General features: G+C 37.9%; 1 protein-coding gene across 1 annotated transcript; it reads right to left on the bottom strand.

The window, feature by feature from the left end:
- Positions 1-1,350: 1,350 nt before the first annotated feature.
- Positions 1,351-9,598, bottom strand: lhx1a (LIM homeobox 1a). Its single transcript, XM_067450568.1, has 5 exons — positions 8,692-9,598; positions 7,152-7,375; positions 6,147-6,424; positions 4,266-4,431; positions 1,351-3,106 (listed from the first exon to the last, which is right to left on the bottom strand). The coding sequence occupies exons 1-5, from the start codon at positions 8,859-8,861 to the stop codon at positions 2,727-2,729; spliced, it is 1,218 nt and encodes a 405-aa protein (XP_067306669.1). The 5' UTR covers positions 8,862-9,598; the 3' UTR covers positions 1,351-2,726.
- Between the last annotated feature and the right edge of the window lie 8,485 nt (positions 9,599-18,083).

The raw sequence follows: 18,083 nt of genomic DNA, 5'->3' as shown, positions 1-18,083 counted from the left end.
CCATCTTTTACTATTTTCACAACGTTTTAGAAGAAAAAGAGGGACTCTGAAGCACTTCTAATGCGCTGTGAAAGAACTGTTCTTGAATTTTTTTTTTTTTAATTTTTTTTTGTCATCTGGTCCTTATTGAATATGGTCACACTTTAGATTAGGGTATAATTCTCACGATTATCGAACTATTAACTACAACTTCTGCCTAAAATTCCTTATTACTGCTTATTAATAGTTAACAAGTAAGGTTGCGTAGTTTACACTGTAAAAAATGTTGCTTCAACTTAAAAGATCAAGTATTTATTCTGCCTTAATATTTTAAGCTTAGGTAACTCAAATATCCAATTGTCACTTTGTACAACTTAATAATTTAAGTTTACTAAACTTAAAAAGTCAAGGCAGCATGAACACTAATTTAAGTTTAAACAACAATGTTTTTACAGTTTAGGTATTGGGTAGGAATGTAGAATATGGTCATAATATGAATAAGGCATTAATATGTGCTTCATAAGTACTAATAAACAGCCAATATCCTACTAATATGCATGCTAATAAGCAACTAGTAAATAGTGAGAATTGGACCCTATAAACTAAAGTGTTACCATGAATATGTTTAAAATAAGGAAACTTGTCAGGTACTCTGGCACAGCCAAAATCAAAATAAATGTTGAATTAATTGACATATTGTATAAAAATGTCAGTTGTATGGCATACAAATCTGGTCAAAGTGTGATTAAATTATTATTATTAATATTTCAAGTTTTAATAGAATGAAATAGAAATGTTAAATAGTAATAAAAAAATACTGGAGTAAATATTCTCATTATATCCTTTAACCTTGCTTGCAATAAAAGAACACCTCACTCTCACCAGCAGGGACGTGGCAAATGCATTTCCATTCACAGTATATCTCAAATTGAAGAGGGTGAGAACACCGATAATCACAGGACATCATTTTAAAACATTTGATTTAGCTGATTTGATCGCTGAGTAAATTATTTTTTGTTAATACTGTGAAATGCTGTATCATGAAAGGACATCTTTACAAGAGTATTTCACATATAGCAGGCAAGACAACCTTGTGAGGGTTATGTGATGTCCTCCACCATGTCATGTTCATCCTGAGATGCTAATGTCTTACAGTTCTATTCTCAGCTAGGCTGGCACACTGGGGAATATTCTTCAGAAGCCATATTTCTCAGAAACCACAAAGCGCCTGTATTTAGATGCTTATAGTCTCAGCTAGTCCAAGGAAAAGCACCTATCATCCGAATTTCATATTTTCTAATTTTATTAAAAACTCACAAATTTGTTCAACATGTCGTATTTATACAGTGAATGGTCTAATATGCACTGGAGGTCACGTAAGCTTAGGTTTATTAGAACAATAAAAGACATACCATGAGAATTTGATATTTAAAGAAAGTAGCAGCTGCTTGCTGCACATTTGACCATCAATTTCAATAGTTTGGATTTTCCTTTAAAGACACAAAAATAAAACTTGTAGGTCTAAGTATGTTATATTAACAATTTATGAATGTTTTTTTCAGCAGACTAAAAAAATTAAGAAGTCAATACTTCTTATTGTTTTTTAAACACTTACACTTTGTTTCAACACGTTCTGCAGATAATGGTGCAAAGCACTTTTACAGTATTTGTGCTATGTTTTTATTTGGCAACTGTCTACTTGTTTTTTTTTTTCTGTTTTTTTTGTAGGTTTTTTTTTTTTTTGTAAACAACATTTTGTACAAACTAGCACAGTGAACCACAACCCCAGCAAACTTTCATCATACAATATAAATAAAATCAATACAAAAGTTTGGTTGGTTGCTTGGAACATTTTTTCTGGATCAAGAGGTTCTAAATCATGGTTGATACTTTTAACTCCTGAATTAAATATATTACGTAAACAGTTGACTGTTCTATGTCCCTTTCAGACCCTTGTTAAAATAATTTTAGAAGGTAGACTTCATTTATCAACATTTCAAGTTCTCTTCCATTAAATAAAGGGTTTACCATCCATACACATTTTAACATTTTGCCTTTTGAAGGCTAACTTCTTCAGATTTGGTGGAATTCTTGGGGAAAAAAACAGGATATGCCCAGAAAGAGAAAAAAAAGCTTTTTCTCCCTGGCCTTCAGAAATATATTTAGTGTCGAAAAGGTTGTTTAAGTGTCAGTATGGCAGAGCCTTGAAAGGCAAGGAGGTCTGAGGAGTTTTCAAATAAATAAATTAGTCTGACGGCTTAGATCTTTCCTGGAGTCAACATTGCAGGTTAGCGTTAGATCAGCCGCCTTGGGTGTTTCTCTGTAAAGCTGACAAGTCTTTGACTGTAGCTGACGCTGTTAATGTGTGGCTATCGCTGTTTTAGAGCGCCGATTTAACCGGTGGTACATATTGAGCTTCTGGAGGGACGCTGCTGTGCTGGGCCTCGTAGTGAAGTTCATACAGCGACCGGGCCAACAGTAGCAATTCTTTCTCTTCTTGAGTTCGGACTTGGGAAAAAGAAAGAAGGAAACGGAACATCAACACAATGAGTTCAAGAATGTAAATGTCAATGCCCATGCTGCCCTCTGCTGCTCTCTCTGTGAGCTGTCCCACTACATTTATGACATGGAAAAAAGGGGGAAAAAGACAAAAATGATAACCAGGATGTGTGGCCAGTGTCCCTGTTCCCTCCCTCCCTCCTCTGTTTATCATAATTTCTCTCTGCTGAAATGTCTGTTCACAGAAGCTACCAGACCGTGCCCTCGTTCATTTCTGATGGAGGGTGGGAGAGGTGGTTGCTGTATCCGCTGCCGTTGAGGGAGAGGGAGGTAAAGGACGGACTGGGTCCAAAAACATCTGAGGACATACTGTGCAGGGGCCCAGGTATCCCTGGTTCTGGACTGGGCGAGTCTCCTGGGTGGTGAGACATGATATCTGAAAAGCGCTGTACTTCACTGGACGGATGGTGGCCGGGGATAGGATGGTCCATGCCCCCTAGAGGGGTACCGGTGGGTCCTGATGATGGAACAAAGGGGAGGTCTACAGGAGTCTGGGCCTGCGAAGATGGAGGGCCTTGGGGAAAGAAGTCGTAATTCCCTCCTGGACCGTAGTACTCACTCTGATAATCTGTAGATACATGAAGAATAAAAGAATTTGGGTTCAGATTTGGAAACAAAAAGCAGGGGAAAACCCCTTGTTTAAAACATTCTGAGAATATGTAGTGTGTCGTTCTTTTGAATAAATCTCAATACGCCACATTAGTCACAGAACATGTTACACTGAAATCACAAATGGAGCTGGGTGGGGAGAACAAAGCTTTGCTAATTACAGTGAGGAAGGCTTTGCCTTTCTGAACAGCTGAAAACGTATAAAACAAGCTGTTATTGATATGATAGTGTGTATATAACAATAACTGCCTTATTTTATGCACATGGGGGATAATCTAGTAAATTATAAAAAAATATATAATAATAGGATTATATTATATTTTTATAGGAGGAATATAGGAGGAAACTGGAGCTAGTTATCACAGTTTCTACTTCAGTTCATGTTTCTCAGGGAAAGTTTATTTTTGACAGTCCTTTTCAAGGCATATACTCAATGTATCTGTCATTGAGTATGTGCCTTTAAAGAAACTGGCTGTCATAAATTTGGGTTTTATATCTTTACTCAACTGCTACAGCATCAATATGATATTAGGGTTTTATTTGGAATAACACAAATCACAATTGAATTGTCTCCTTGTTTTAAACTAAAAAAAGCATTTAAAACCACTGATATTTAAAATACAGATTTGTGTAATATACCTTATAAGTATATAAACTTAGGCCAAATATAAAGTGGAAAAAAAAAAAAAACTGAATAAAAACGACACACGCATGCGGTTGGACCAAGCACGCCATTGTGGTTAAAAAATAAAGTCAACGAATCAACGAAACGATAAGTAGTCAAAAATTGCTTAAAAGAGCAACACAACAAATACCAAACAATAGTTTTTACAATATCACAGCATTTAAATATCAAACACATGGACAACCGGAAAAATTTACCAGTGGCTACTTTCATTTCCCATCTTCAGGAAGCTTAGTATAATTACAAAACTAAAACATATATGTTTAAAGCACCATTTAAAACGCAAAAAAACTAACTAATAGACATTAAAAACGTAATTGCTGGGCAACCTTTTCACTTCTGAGGTGTAACAAATGAAACAACGCGATAAAGAAATACACATTTCAAACAAAGGTTTATATAGATAAATCTATAATAAGCCATTATATCTTACCTCCATAGTATGAAAACGGGCCGTTTGGAATTAATTCTCCAGGCTCGAGTCTGTCCACGAGCGTTCGCATTCTTCTCGGGCTCCGGAAGAACGCGTGTCTCCGCGCGCCGAGCGCGCTCAGCTGTTTCATGCGCCGCTCTTTGGATCGTCTGTTCTGAAACCATACCTAGTGAACATGGGCAAACAGCAAAATAAATCTTTTTTAAATTTTGTGGTAAAATCAGTTAATTGCAGGGGTAAAAACAGCAATGTGCGTGCGTTGTATGTGCAGCTTCACAAAATAATAACAGAAGAAGTATCATGGTAGTGCATTACGTTCAGTACGCCTAGTTATATGAATACACAGTCACATTGGCAAACGTAGCCTAAATTATGAAGAAATAAACAAATCACATTAACTATTAAAATAAAATAAAAATATTATAGGTTAACCATATTAACATATTTGCGTAAATGATTTTACTGATACAATTTATGATCTGCACTGTTCTGCTGTCAGCATTATAACATATTTGGTTTGCCATTTGTTCCTGATTTTACAGTTTTTCATAATCAATTCGATTTTATTTATTAGTAATGTAATCGTTTTAACAAACATTTGAAACATTTTGAAACTTGTATTTTTATTATTATTTTACTGTGAGTGCAATGTGCATTAAAATAAGAGACCCTACTAGATGTGCAAACCTAGCAGTCTGACACTATGGCCTAATGTTTACATGTCACGTTTGCTATTTTTATTGCTTCAGAGCAGCGTCTTCACAGTCTACTGAGGTAGGCCTGTGAAGTGACGGAATACATTCGTATTGTCGTGACAAGATTACTCGTAATTATCGTCACCGTTAGAGAGTCGGATCTAACCTCACTTTAATGATCTTTTAACCCTCCATTTACTCCGACTGAGGGGGCAGCAGCGGGGACTTCAAATCTCTAATTAATACTTAATAGGAGGGTGGTTACAGATATATTAACCGGCTCTGTGCAGTTATTATTTCGTAATCTATATATCCACCCTTGAATTCCTTTTGCTAATTATAGTTTACTCTGACGGTCTTAAATATCCAACCTCGCCACTCTATTAATCTCAACCCCTTCCCTGCACTTGATCTTACGTTCAGTCTCATTTTAAAGCATCATCCCCGCAGCACCAATCTACTACGGGGCTTTTAACGACGACGATGATGATGACGATGATGCTTTATCTGTGTTCTCATCGGATCTCTAACGCTGAACAAAATGACCAAGATGAGGATCCTTAAAACGATGCTGACAAATCCCATATAGCGTGCGTAAACGAGGGCGTACATCCGCCAAAGCACTGCGCGCCTTGGCTGGACTCTCATTGTTCCGCAGTTCACTCGACAAAAAAAGAAGCAAGGATCGATTCTCAATTTCTCACAGAAAACCACCTAGTATGAGGTACTTTGACAGACACAGGGACAGATTTCTGCGTTTCCACTTGACTGAGAACCGTCACAGCATGTCTAAATGTGGTCGCAAAACGTGATGGCGCTGCATTGCCAAGACTCCCATCGTTCTCACCAGTCTGATGCCAGCTGGCGTGCCTCTCCATCTCTCGAGTCAAGTATAAAAAGGCTAACCATATAAATGTTACTTCCAAATATTTACAGGTGCCAGCAAAAAGTGTCCTCATTTAAATTCAAATGGTTTTGCCTCAAGGATTGGAAAGGATGCACAATGAAGCTCGCGTGTGCTTTTCTCTATTTTATTCAGGAAGAGAAATGTGTACCTCAAGATCCCCAAGAAACACACACTATATAAATTCTCTAATCATGCTTGTCGTCGCAGCAAACTTAGCAATTATATGCTACCAGTAAATACAGTTTGTTAGTGCAATGATTTATACATGTTTAAGTTTACCTGAATAACTCGCATGTTGAGCCCCGTCTCCTGCGCCAGTTGCTCCCTGATGTGTCTGGTTGGTTTGGGGGTCGCCGCGAATGCCGCTTTCAGTGTCTCCAATTGCTTTGCTTTAATAGTGGTACGCGGTCCTCTCCGTTTGCCTCCGAGGTTCTGGTCATCATTTTCATTGTTACCCGTTTCTTTGTCCGATAAGTTTGCGATTTCCGCATCCTTGACATCGTCCTGTAGCTGGTCTTGCGAATCTGGCGATAAACTAGGATCACTGCAAGCTGTAACTGAATGTGGGAAGAAGGGCCGTCGGAAACAGGGAGTCGAAATAAAAACCTCAGAATTAGACATGGGGACCAGAGAAGTGTTCGAGACTAAACAATGGAATGTAAAATTAAAATAAAACAAATAAATAAACACAAAGGAAAAAAATAAATGAACGCAAAATTCAATAAACCAAAAGAGGAAAAAAATAAACAAAGAAAGAACAAAGAAATACTGGTTTTTAGAGCTGAGAGAATTGTCACAGTGCACTCGTTTACAGTAGAATATTAGAAAATAAACTGGACCAGCAGTCTTCTGCAATAGGGCACAAAATGAATGCAGCAAAATCCCTACTTCATTTCACTCGGAAACTGGAAGAATAAAATGAGATGCTATGTCTGAAGATTGATTTTACTATTTAAGAATATATAAATATATATAAAAATACTATAATTCGCTTTTGTGAGACATATTGAACGAACTTCAAGGGAGCTCAGTCTATGTGTGTTCAATGAGGTATTCATCAAAAGATACCTTATTAATTTAAATCTATCTATCTATCTATCTATCTATCTATCTATCTATCTATCTATCTATCTATCTATCTATCTATCTACTATCTATCTATCTATCTATCTATCTATCTATCTATCTATCTATCTATCTATCTATCTATCTATCTATCTATCTTTATTTATTTATTTATTAATTATTTTTCAGTAATAATTTCACTTTATTCATTTTACTCACCTGAAAGGAGATTGCCGTCTTTTCCGTTCGAGTTGTTTAAATAATCGTCTTTACAGACAAATTTATTTTCGTCTATGATATACAATTCCTCCCCCGTGGATAGCTGCTTGTTACACATCATGCACGTGAAGCAGTTCAGATGAAACACTTTGCTCCGTGCCCTCCGGACCAAGTCATTCGGCGAGATCCCCTGAGCACAACCCGCGCATTTTGTTCCAAACCGCCTGCAATTGGACAGAGCAAGAAAAAAGGGTCACTATACCACGATAAAATAGCAGATAAACATGAAAGGATGCGATGTTATTATAAGCTCAAAGCAAGGTAATACATTTGAGGGTGTATACAATGTGAGTGTTCGTAAATGTTTAATTTTATCATCACTGTTACAATTATTACTTGTTCAGTTGTTATTGTTTATGTAATGTGAACGCAAATAAAAATTTTTTTTTTAGATATGCATTAGTACACCTAAAAAATATACTTTGCACTTCGATTCATTATGCATGTGTTTTAAAGTGCATTAAAGCATAATTAAAAATCACCCTTAACAAAGGACATGTGCATCATACCAATACAAACATATTACCCACCACTAAAATACCCACCACTTCATTGTGACCAAAAATGTGTATTGTGGTTCTCTGTACAGATTGTTGATTCTGAGTCTGTGATTACATTGTCTGAGGGTTTCCATCTCAAAGTCGTTTATTATTCAAATCCACTTATCACATCTTAACTCGAACCACTGCAACCACACGCGGGGCTGTGCAGACAGCCTGCCACTGGGCCGCGTTACACTTTCAACTACCCTGGCAAAGCATTGATCCCTGCGGCTTCCCTGGCTGCCATTCGTTGTAAACAAAGTGTGATTTCCTTAAAACCCTTGCTGCGGACGAGTACACAGACTATTAGTGTATCTACTCGCCATTTTGCATAACAATTCAAATTAACAAGCATTTAATTAATGGGCGTCCTAATCAAAGAATCAAACAAGTCGGGCTTGTTGACAGTACTTAGGGTCACACTTCATGCTAGTGTGAATGTAAGTCCTAAATTCTAATTAAATCAGGAACAATTGGATATCATTTATAGATATATGCACAATGTAAAGCTTGTAACAGCATTTTGAATTTAAGTTAAATACAGAGCACCACTGTAAATGTTTGAGCGATTGAGAAATGTTGATATTTGCATGTACTTCCCAAATATGGGAAATCTCTCTTTTTTATTATATCATTTTAAAATTACATGTTTGGCTGTCTTTTGGTTTCATATATCTATAACGCATGAACTGTAAATTGTACAAAATATCAAAATAAATAAATAAAATGATTTAACCATAGCTGCAATCCAACCGTTCTGTAATTGGTGCTAAACAATATAACCAACTTATTTTGTTTTAGCAGACAATTACACCAGTGTCTCCGGAGCTCACAGTATTAAATAAACTATTAGATTTCCATGTATCACAGACAGATCCACAGCAGGATTTTTTTTTTTTTTTTTTTGTGATGAGGTCGAACTCACGCAAGGAACTTACCTAAAGAAGTCGTTTTTGCAATAGAGTTTTCCTTCTCGAGAGAAGCATTTCTCTGTTAGGTTACATTTGCACTCGCAGCATTGTACACACTTGATGTGCCATGCTCTGTCCAGAACATTAAGGAGAAACCTGTCCAATATAGGCCTCTCGCAGCCCGCACAGTGGACCATCGTCTTTGGATGCGCTCCCACAGTTACTGCCGTGGTGTCCACAACCTGAGAGTCTGCTCCTGTTTTCTCTCTTTCAAACGAGAGGAGGGAAAGGGTTGTCACGCGGAAGGATGCTCCAAATCAGTCTTGGCGAACAGGTTAGAAAGAAAAAGATCAAGAAGTTTTAAATATTCACCACTTTTGCGTTTGTGGATGGACCTGTAGCGGTCCAAAATCAAGATGATAAAAGAAGATCTTCTCATGAGGTAGTACTTCAGTTGTCAGTCATTATTTCTCATCCTCTTCCTTCCCAAATTCTGAGATGCATAAATGAAGCCAGCATAGAGAAATCTTTCAAAACACCAACTGTTCGTTGGCTACAAAGACATGGACATCATTGCGGAAAAAGCAAGCAAGTCGCCGTTGTCAACAAGATGAAGCATTGGTGTTGATGATGTTGATTAAAGTCTTTCATATGCAAGCATCTAATGCAACCGAACTAGCACACGAGACATGCGAGCCCAGAGACACTAGAGTGCACTTTACCATGTCCACGTATCCACTGTGTACGTCCCTCTGAAAGATGCAATGACCAAACGCGTTTGAAAAGTGCGTCTCCCTTTGTAACGTGTGCTGTTTCCTCGGTAAGACAGAAGAGGTGAACGATGCTAGTGTGAACAGAATGCGCGTGACATCTCGTTGCAGGACTGATGACGATCCTCGAACAGCCTCCGGTGTTCTGCATGTTCCTGAAAGCACACGAGCCAGCCTTATTCACAGCCTCCTGACGTCACTCCGGGCCAAGGCCAATCAGCGGCTTGCCGTTCAAGTAACCATTAGCTATCCCCTCACCGCTTTACCGGCACACTCCGCGCTATTTATAGGGAACAGAAGACACCAATTGTCAAAAATCCCAGAAACTGTCATATCTTAGTTAATGTGGGGAGTCAGAAAACAGACCTTGCTATTTGAAAGTCTTTTTATTTACACCTTTTTCTCCGTTTTCCAAAAACCGTCCATTCTGGTGGAGCCGAAGGACACGAGAAGCATTTGATAAGGTACATATCTGATAATTTACGCAATGTTTATGTATAGCTATGAAGATGTGGCAATACTTTAAGATATTAGACATGTTACGTCATGATGTGAAACCGTTGTGTAACTGAATGTGACTGCGTTGTTTATTCATTAAAAATGTAATGTCGCGCAAGGGTGCTTATTCTGGAATATGCATTGCTATTTTTTCTTTATTAATTTTGCGCAAGCATGAAATTATTTATATGTATTTTTAAATGCATCCGATATGTAACTATTAAGACAACAGAATGTTTTTTAAAACCTTCATGAAGTAGGTAGGTATGCCATAAAATAATTACTAAAATCACACGTTTGTATATCTTGGGCGTAGTTAATTTCCCCATTCGCTGACACTAAATCTAATTTTTAACCATAAAATATCCTTTAAAAAAAGTAGATCAAATAATTTTAGACAGCTTTTAAAACTGTATTCTTTATGCTCCGTTTAAGGAATTTGACGCAGACAATTTGACATCGTCATTCAATCAACGAAAAGACACTTAATCCTCCTTTGGTCCTTTGTTAAAAGAGAGAAAGTGAAAGACACGAGGGCTCTAAACTTTACAGGATGTTAGATCACCTTAGCAGCCTCTAATGGCCCAAACACCTTATGGTGTTTTGTTAGATCTGTTAAGTCCGTTCTTCTGATTTTAGGCAATATACACACTGTGTTCTTCGAGTATATGTAGTTACATTTAATTGCAAATAACTTTTAGGGGAGGGCTAATGAATTTAGAACCATTCCAGATTGTATGGCGTCCAGCTTGTTTCCTTGTATGGATGGACATCATTTTCTCGATAACCACTGAATCTTGATTTTAATGTTTTATAATAATTAAAATATGCTCAGTGTGTGACATTTTCTGTACAAGTATTATTTTCTAATATGAAATGTTTTTGCTGTATGCACATTAACTTCAATTGAACATTTCACAGCAAATATTTGTATCAATGTAATTCGAGATCATTAAAGCACACGTTCCGAATCCTAATCTTATTTCGAACCTCTGGTATCTTTTCCTTCATGTGTGACACTGACACCATTCACCTCCATATAGCCTACAGACTCTGCCATTCCAGCTTACACACACACACACACACACACACACACACACACACACACACACACACACACACACACACACACACACACACACACACACACACACACACACACACACACACACACACACACACACACACACACACACGCACACACACACACACGCACACACACACACACACACACGCACACACACATCACGCCCCTCAACCTCACAATCTCAGCTATTTACATTCTCTCAGCGCACATTGCGCAAACGTTCCAGTCTGGAATCTAGAACCAATACCACGCAACTTTGTGCATATGGGCCATTTCTCATGTAAAACGGTATAGTGGGGCTCTTCCATGCTATGGCAGCAAAAGGCCTTACACAACACACAAAAACAGCTGCCGATGAGCGTCTAGGGAGTGCTCCTCTTTGACTGTGGGACCCTTAGATGACATGTGTTGTTTCACGAAGAATAACAGATAAAAGATGAACACACTCCATCTTTTGCAGTCGCCTATGCGACCACCACTCCTCCCCTTTCTCTCATTTGAACTGGTCTTTTCTCACTGTTTGGAAGTCATGCAAATCCACTGGATATTTCGTCTTCAACAATAACAGAGAGATCTGAAAATAGAGAGAAACGGAATAAAACAGTCTATAATAATAGTTTACTATTTGTGCTACAACATTTAAACTTATTCAACTAATGTCGTGTAGGTCTATGTTCTTTTTTACACCGTCACATTTCTGTTTATTTCGGCCATATTTTAGTGTATAATACATTATCACACTATTAGCGGCTAAAACTTGTTATTAGGCCTACTATTAATAGTAATAGCTAATGATAATAATTTTATCGCATTGATTATCATTATGACATTACATGTCAACAGTTAAAAATCATTTGCAAATAATTTGACTTCTTAACCGGAATTCGCATAGGCCTGATTTAAAAAAAAAAAAAAAAATGACCATCATTCGTTTATCATGTATTTTAGTAATTGCACAAGTTCATCGAGAGGAATTTGGAGAAAAAATATAATCTGAGTAGATAAAAAAATATACTCAGATTATATGAGAGAAATCTGGTTTCCACTTTGTTAGGTCGGACACATTTATATTTCATTTCTATCCTACAAGTGAAGTTTCGTCAATAATTAAGAGACAAAAACATCATGATTACAAATGTATCCATTTCGATAGCAGACTGATACTGAGACTGATATTGGACATGCTGACTCATGATGGGAATAAAGCTTTCAATTAGTGGAATCGTCAGGTGGACTACTGAAGGAACTAGGAAAAAACGGCCAGTCTGGAGATGGGGCAGTGCTAGAGGGAGCCATCGATCGAAAAATTCTCACCACTGAGAGACCAATGCCTGTCAAACTGCACTGGCTGCTTTACGCATGCTCTTTGCGCGGAGTCTTTTTCGAAAAAGCTAAACGTAAAAAGCAAGAGAGTGAATCAACCTGTGAATGCTACCTTACCGGTTTATAGATACTGTAGAAATTCTCCGCAATTTATTGTCACAAAAAATGTGCAACCTATTTAATCTCAGCCAAGTGCATATAGAGATTTACGCATATGTAATTTGCTAAAAGGCATAGATTCCTGTTGTTCACGTTATGATCAGTGCATTTTGCTCAAGTGCAGTGCTCAAGTTCAGCATGAGTGGTATGTAAATAAATAAATAAATAAATAAATATATATATATATATATATATATATATATATATATATATATATATATATATATATATATATATATATATATATATATATATATATATATATTTTACTTGAACGAGCTGCAAGCATTATAGAAACAAATTGTTTGGAATATATCTAAAATAAATATTATTTTGACTATTTTTGTTAAATATATTAGGATTTTTTTTTCGTTTATTTATTGGCATATAGAGGTTCCAAGTCATTAAATAATTCGTTTTAAATTAAAAATAATAATACAGATTCCGTGAATAGAACAAAAAGTAATTACATGCAATTCTTAAAGCAAATGCCGTTATTTTTAAGAGAGTGGGTATTTGAGTTTTCAAGTGTATTTTTCCCCGCATGTGTAGTCATCCTATAGCTACGATACATTAACTGAGCCAGTGTGGGCAGAGCAGTGTGTGATCGCTGGCCTTACAGACACGCTGTGACTCCGGTAATAAAGTGAGAAATATTACCCCTTGCTCGGGCTTTGATCAGCTGGTGCACCGGGATCGCCAGGAGCCTGAGCAAAGGGGGGCTCTGTGCCTCGGGCCCCTCTCCATATCGCTCTGCACCGCTGCCTGTTTGTTTACGCGTTTTATTCATGATATTTGGAATGACTGCTAGTAAGATGCTCTGACTGTAGTAAAAAATAAAATAAAATACACCTGGCAGAGTAGGTTTACATTAACGCAAAATATAATACGGACATTTACATTATGACATTATAAATTCGAAAATAACAGAAACATTTATATTATGCTATAGATTATCTGCTGTAGATGTAGCCAAGCATCTTTTTATTTCCAGTCCAATGAACATGTTCATTTTCTGTTTTTTGTTTATTCTTAATTTCTTCTAAAATCTTGCCTGCTTTTAGAATTACTCTTAAAATGGCTTCAATAAAGTTAGCCTAAATCAGTTTTTTAAAAAGAACAAGCCTGGCATGGTCACAAACTACCCTACTGAGTACTCGGGACAGTACCTTTTCCCCCACCAAGCGGTGTGCGCACGCGTGGGGGGGGGGGGGGGGGGGGGGAATTTAAATATGATTGCAATGAAGCATGTGTCTTGCTTTACTTTCAAGAGAATGTCTTTATTTTCACAGTGTGGACAATATAGGCGTGTGGCGCTCCAGGACCGCGTTGTGTCAATCTTTTCGGCTCTGCGGTGCAGTGAGGTGATGTGCAGCGACCAAACCCGGACCCACAGCATGTCCAAACCGATTAGGGGGCAGGGACGACTGAAGCAAGACCTCTGCAATTATATTCCTTACAGCAGTCTTCAACCCAAAATATGAACTCCAAATCCCAGACTAACTCAACGAATCTAAAACTGATGACTTGTGGATAAATAAAGTGTTCAGGAATAATTATCAGTCCATCAGTGAAACCGTGACCACGTCAAATGAGATGCTTCTGTGAGCATAAAAAAAGCAAACATAATCCAATAGCTTCAGTATTGACCAGTAACTAAACAGTTTTCCTGACTTTCCAACTCGGCCAAAGACTGGCAAGAGAAATTCGATTTGGGTTATAGATCTCGTAGTCACTGGAACAGCTGTTATTTCTCCCCTAAACCCGATAATCAAACACAGACACGACGACCGCGTAGGCCTTGCATCCTAGACAAGGATTAACAGTCTTTTATATTCAAATGTTAGTATGCCAGACGACTAACGAATAATCACATGAAATTATAAAATAGCTTCCAAAATGTGTATATTTTGACACAATAAATCTTAATATTTTGTTAGAATTCGAGATGGATGAAAAATTATTGCGCAAAGAAGGTCTCAGCGTGAGAGGGAAATCAACTTGATGATGACTCACCACCACGAGGCAATTTATTTCTCCCCAATGAAAAGGGATATGCATATTAAGAGCAACATTAAACGTATATAATAACTTTATATTGTCTTATATAAAATATAACAATCGTTCTTGATGCACCTAAACATCAACAAAAACCATAAGAAAATCTACGTCATTATCTCATTAGAGACAGACCACCAGAGAGCAGTGACAAGAAATTATTATATTATTCCCCGCTGGGCACGAATAGAAACGAGCAGTCTTTGAGAATGGTCGCTCTAGTTTAGATTAATGGTTCCCAGCGCTTATTCTGCAGTGCGGGTGAAAGGGCCAGGATCACTAATGATTATAATATAATGTGTGGTGATAACCACTCCCTTTGAGATATTATCGCGCAGTGGGCAATGCTCGGGGGACGGGCTGCGGGGCTGAAAATCAGCAGATAGCTACTAAACAGGAGCACATTTCTGCACTGAAGCTCCAACGAGCACGAGCACAGCCCTGTCTGCCGCTGATATCAACAAGGGCTGAATTAAAGCTCTATTTTTATATTTAAGAAACTAGAATGATTTGTTTCCCTTATTTTTTCGGAAAAATATCCCACGACAAATCTGATAGCCTGTCATTTGAAATACTGGGCTTCAAATGATCAACTTGGAAGAACAGTTTTTCCCTTAATGGTGATGATTTTTTTTATACTTTGGGATGTCCTTTTTCACACCAGAGAACTCGTGCTAGCAGAACCAGTGCATCATGGGACTGTCAGACACAAAGGTGCTGAAAACGGACGAAAAAAGAGGTGCAAAACATGAAAATTGCACGCCATCTTTAAAGGACTGAAGATATATTTTTAAAAATGTGTATGACTTGGATAAGACAAAATTTACAAAAAAAAAAAAAAAAAAAAAAAAAAATCCTAAACATTTAGACCTACATATGGATATGTAAGTGGCCCTAGTTAATCGAAAACTTCACAAGTAGCCTCGGCTGTTATAACTTTCTAGAGCTTCGGAAAACCTAGCCAAGGATTTAAAAAAAAAAAAAGTAATTTACTAAATACTAACCTGAAAATATCACGAACCACATAAAACATAGGGAACAGGTAGCCTGCAAATTGTAAACGGTACTAATCGATGTAATCCAAGTTTAGAAACAGAAAATATGAACAGACCGGACACATCCCTTCTCATGGCAATCGACTGCTTTGGATCAATAACAAAGCTGCCTGACTAACTTCTCCGAGAGTCTGGAGTGAACGCAGGAAAAGGGGGGTGATCCTAAAGGACCACGGGAGACAAGGCCCCGGCAATCCCTCCTCATTCATCTTCATTGCCTTTGTGTGCACAAAAAGCAAGCCCTGCATAAGGTAAAGCCACCATCAAAGCCATGGCTTTATTTTATATCCTATAGATCAGGAGGGAGACAAAGCTTTATTTTCGCCAGGAGAGAGATATTTTACCTCCGCCGTACGGTTTTATGTTGGAGAGGTGTCAGACAGACGAAATGAATGGCTAATGCATAGGCAAAACGCACTCACCCCAGCATGCCTCACGTCAGCAGGCGCTGTCGGGATTTAGGGCCGGTGAGAGCAGAGCGCGCGACTGAGCACGAGCATATAAATACGTGATGTTCTCTACTGGTCCAGATACATGTGCATACAGTGCCATGTTAAACCCATGCGCCCAGCGATAGTTATGGTAATCATTAAGGAGATTTATAAAGGGGTTCCTTGCGACAGCCCAAATTTTCCTCCCTCTTAGTCATTACCACCGCAGCAACGCTGTTTTAAATAAAAAAATATACGCTAGCAATTTATGGTTGGGACTTGCATATAAATAATAAGCATGCTTCTGAGATTTGTTTAGGATGCTTGGTCTTATTGTGAATAAATTATAATGCACTGCCAATAATCTTATTTTGCACCAGTCTTTTATCCTATGGGATCCCCTCCAAATCATGCAGGGTCCAAACAAGCGTTTTCAGTTCGTTATATGAGCTACCTTTTACTTTAATGGGACAGTATATTTCACGGAGTGGCTTATCTGCATTGGCCGTGGCTATCAGTCACAAACACTGAGCTCATAGTGTATTCGCTGTTATTTAGCTGTCCATTCACTCATTTTCTGTCAGTCCAGAACAAATCTTTTTACAAACTTTTTAGCATATGTTGATCTCAACTAGGCACAGCCAGGATTGGTAGCCATGCTTGGCTCATCTCAGCTCTCATACTGTATAAAGCAAACTAGTACTGTGACTGCTCTACTCATGATAAAGAGAAAATGATTTTTACTTGATGGCATTGAGCCTTGCTCAAGAATCTCAAAACCATTCCCATTTGAAATGGGCAAAAATTGAACTATAAGGAAGAAAACTGCTCACACAGAGTGGAAAAAACACTGAAAAGAAAATATTCTCATTTTCAGCAGACAACAAAAGCCAAGAAACTGGTTAGAATGCCAAATGCCAGAAAAACCCATTTTTGCTGTTGGCCCTCCTGTTGTTCCAGGGCCATTAGTTGAATGAGGTGCTGTTCCACTGTACTCCAGTAGTTCCCCACTGCACGTGTGTCGAGATATCTCGGCTGCTTTACTCACAGACTACAGACTTTCATATTCCCCCCGCTGCGTCTCGAGAGCTGAAACAGAGGGTGGGCATGCAAATAGTTTTCCCTGTACGGTGGGCTCAGATGAGACCGTTACCTTGTTCGGAGCAGTTTTGCTCTTGTGTGTTTGTGCCTGAGTGGGCCATCAGGTAGGCATGGCGGGAGGCAGGGCTGTATGACTTGGAGTGATGGGTTGAAAAGGTGAAGAGGTCATGACCTCTGTGTGTTTTATGAGAGACGGAGACTGATTTGTCTTCAGCGGTGCATGCTGTTGGCATCTTCACACCCTTGAGTCGCTGGCTGGCAAGGCAGGACGGGATAGGGGGTTTCTGGCTGTAAATTAGCACACTGGCATAGTGACAGGCAGTCAGGGCCATGGGAATGGCACCCACCTTGACCTGTTTGCGGGTCTGCCGGGTCCAGATGGCAGAGACCGCTGGAGCAGACCTTGGTTTGAAAATACCAACTAAAAGAGCACATACCCTTAAGGCATCCTAATCACAGTGTGTTGAACAGACTGTAATGCAAGTCTCCCCACTGATAAAGTTATCTAAATTTCATCTATACGTAACATCATAAATTAGATTACACATAAAATTACAGTCCTCAGGAAACAAATAGTTATATACAAAAGAAAGCGTTCTCTCTCTCTCTCTCTCTCTCTCTCTCTCTCTCTCTCTCTCTCTCTCTCTCTCTCTCTCTCTCTCTCTCTCTCTGTGTGTGTGTAATACAGTATATATTTTATACAGTTTATTTTATACAATTTATATTTTTTTATAAAATATATATACATTATCATCTCATTACATATATATATATATATATATATATATATATATATATATGAAGAGAGAGAGAGAGAGAGAGAGAGAGAGAGAGGGGTATATATATATATATATATATATATATATATATATATATATATATATATATATATATATATATATATATGCACATTTCACATTTAAATTTGAGGTTTATT

Source organism: Pseudorasbora parva, chromosome 8 (genome assembly GCF_024679245.1).
Source record: "Pseudorasbora parva isolate DD20220531a chromosome 8, ASM2467924v1, whole genome shotgun sequence".
In the NCBI taxonomy this organism is placed as follows: Eukaryota; Metazoa; Chordata; class Actinopteri; order Cypriniformes; family Gobionidae; genus Pseudorasbora; species Pseudorasbora parva.
Note: the sequence above shows the minus strand (reverse complement) of the source record. Positions and strands in the feature narration are given on the sequence as shown.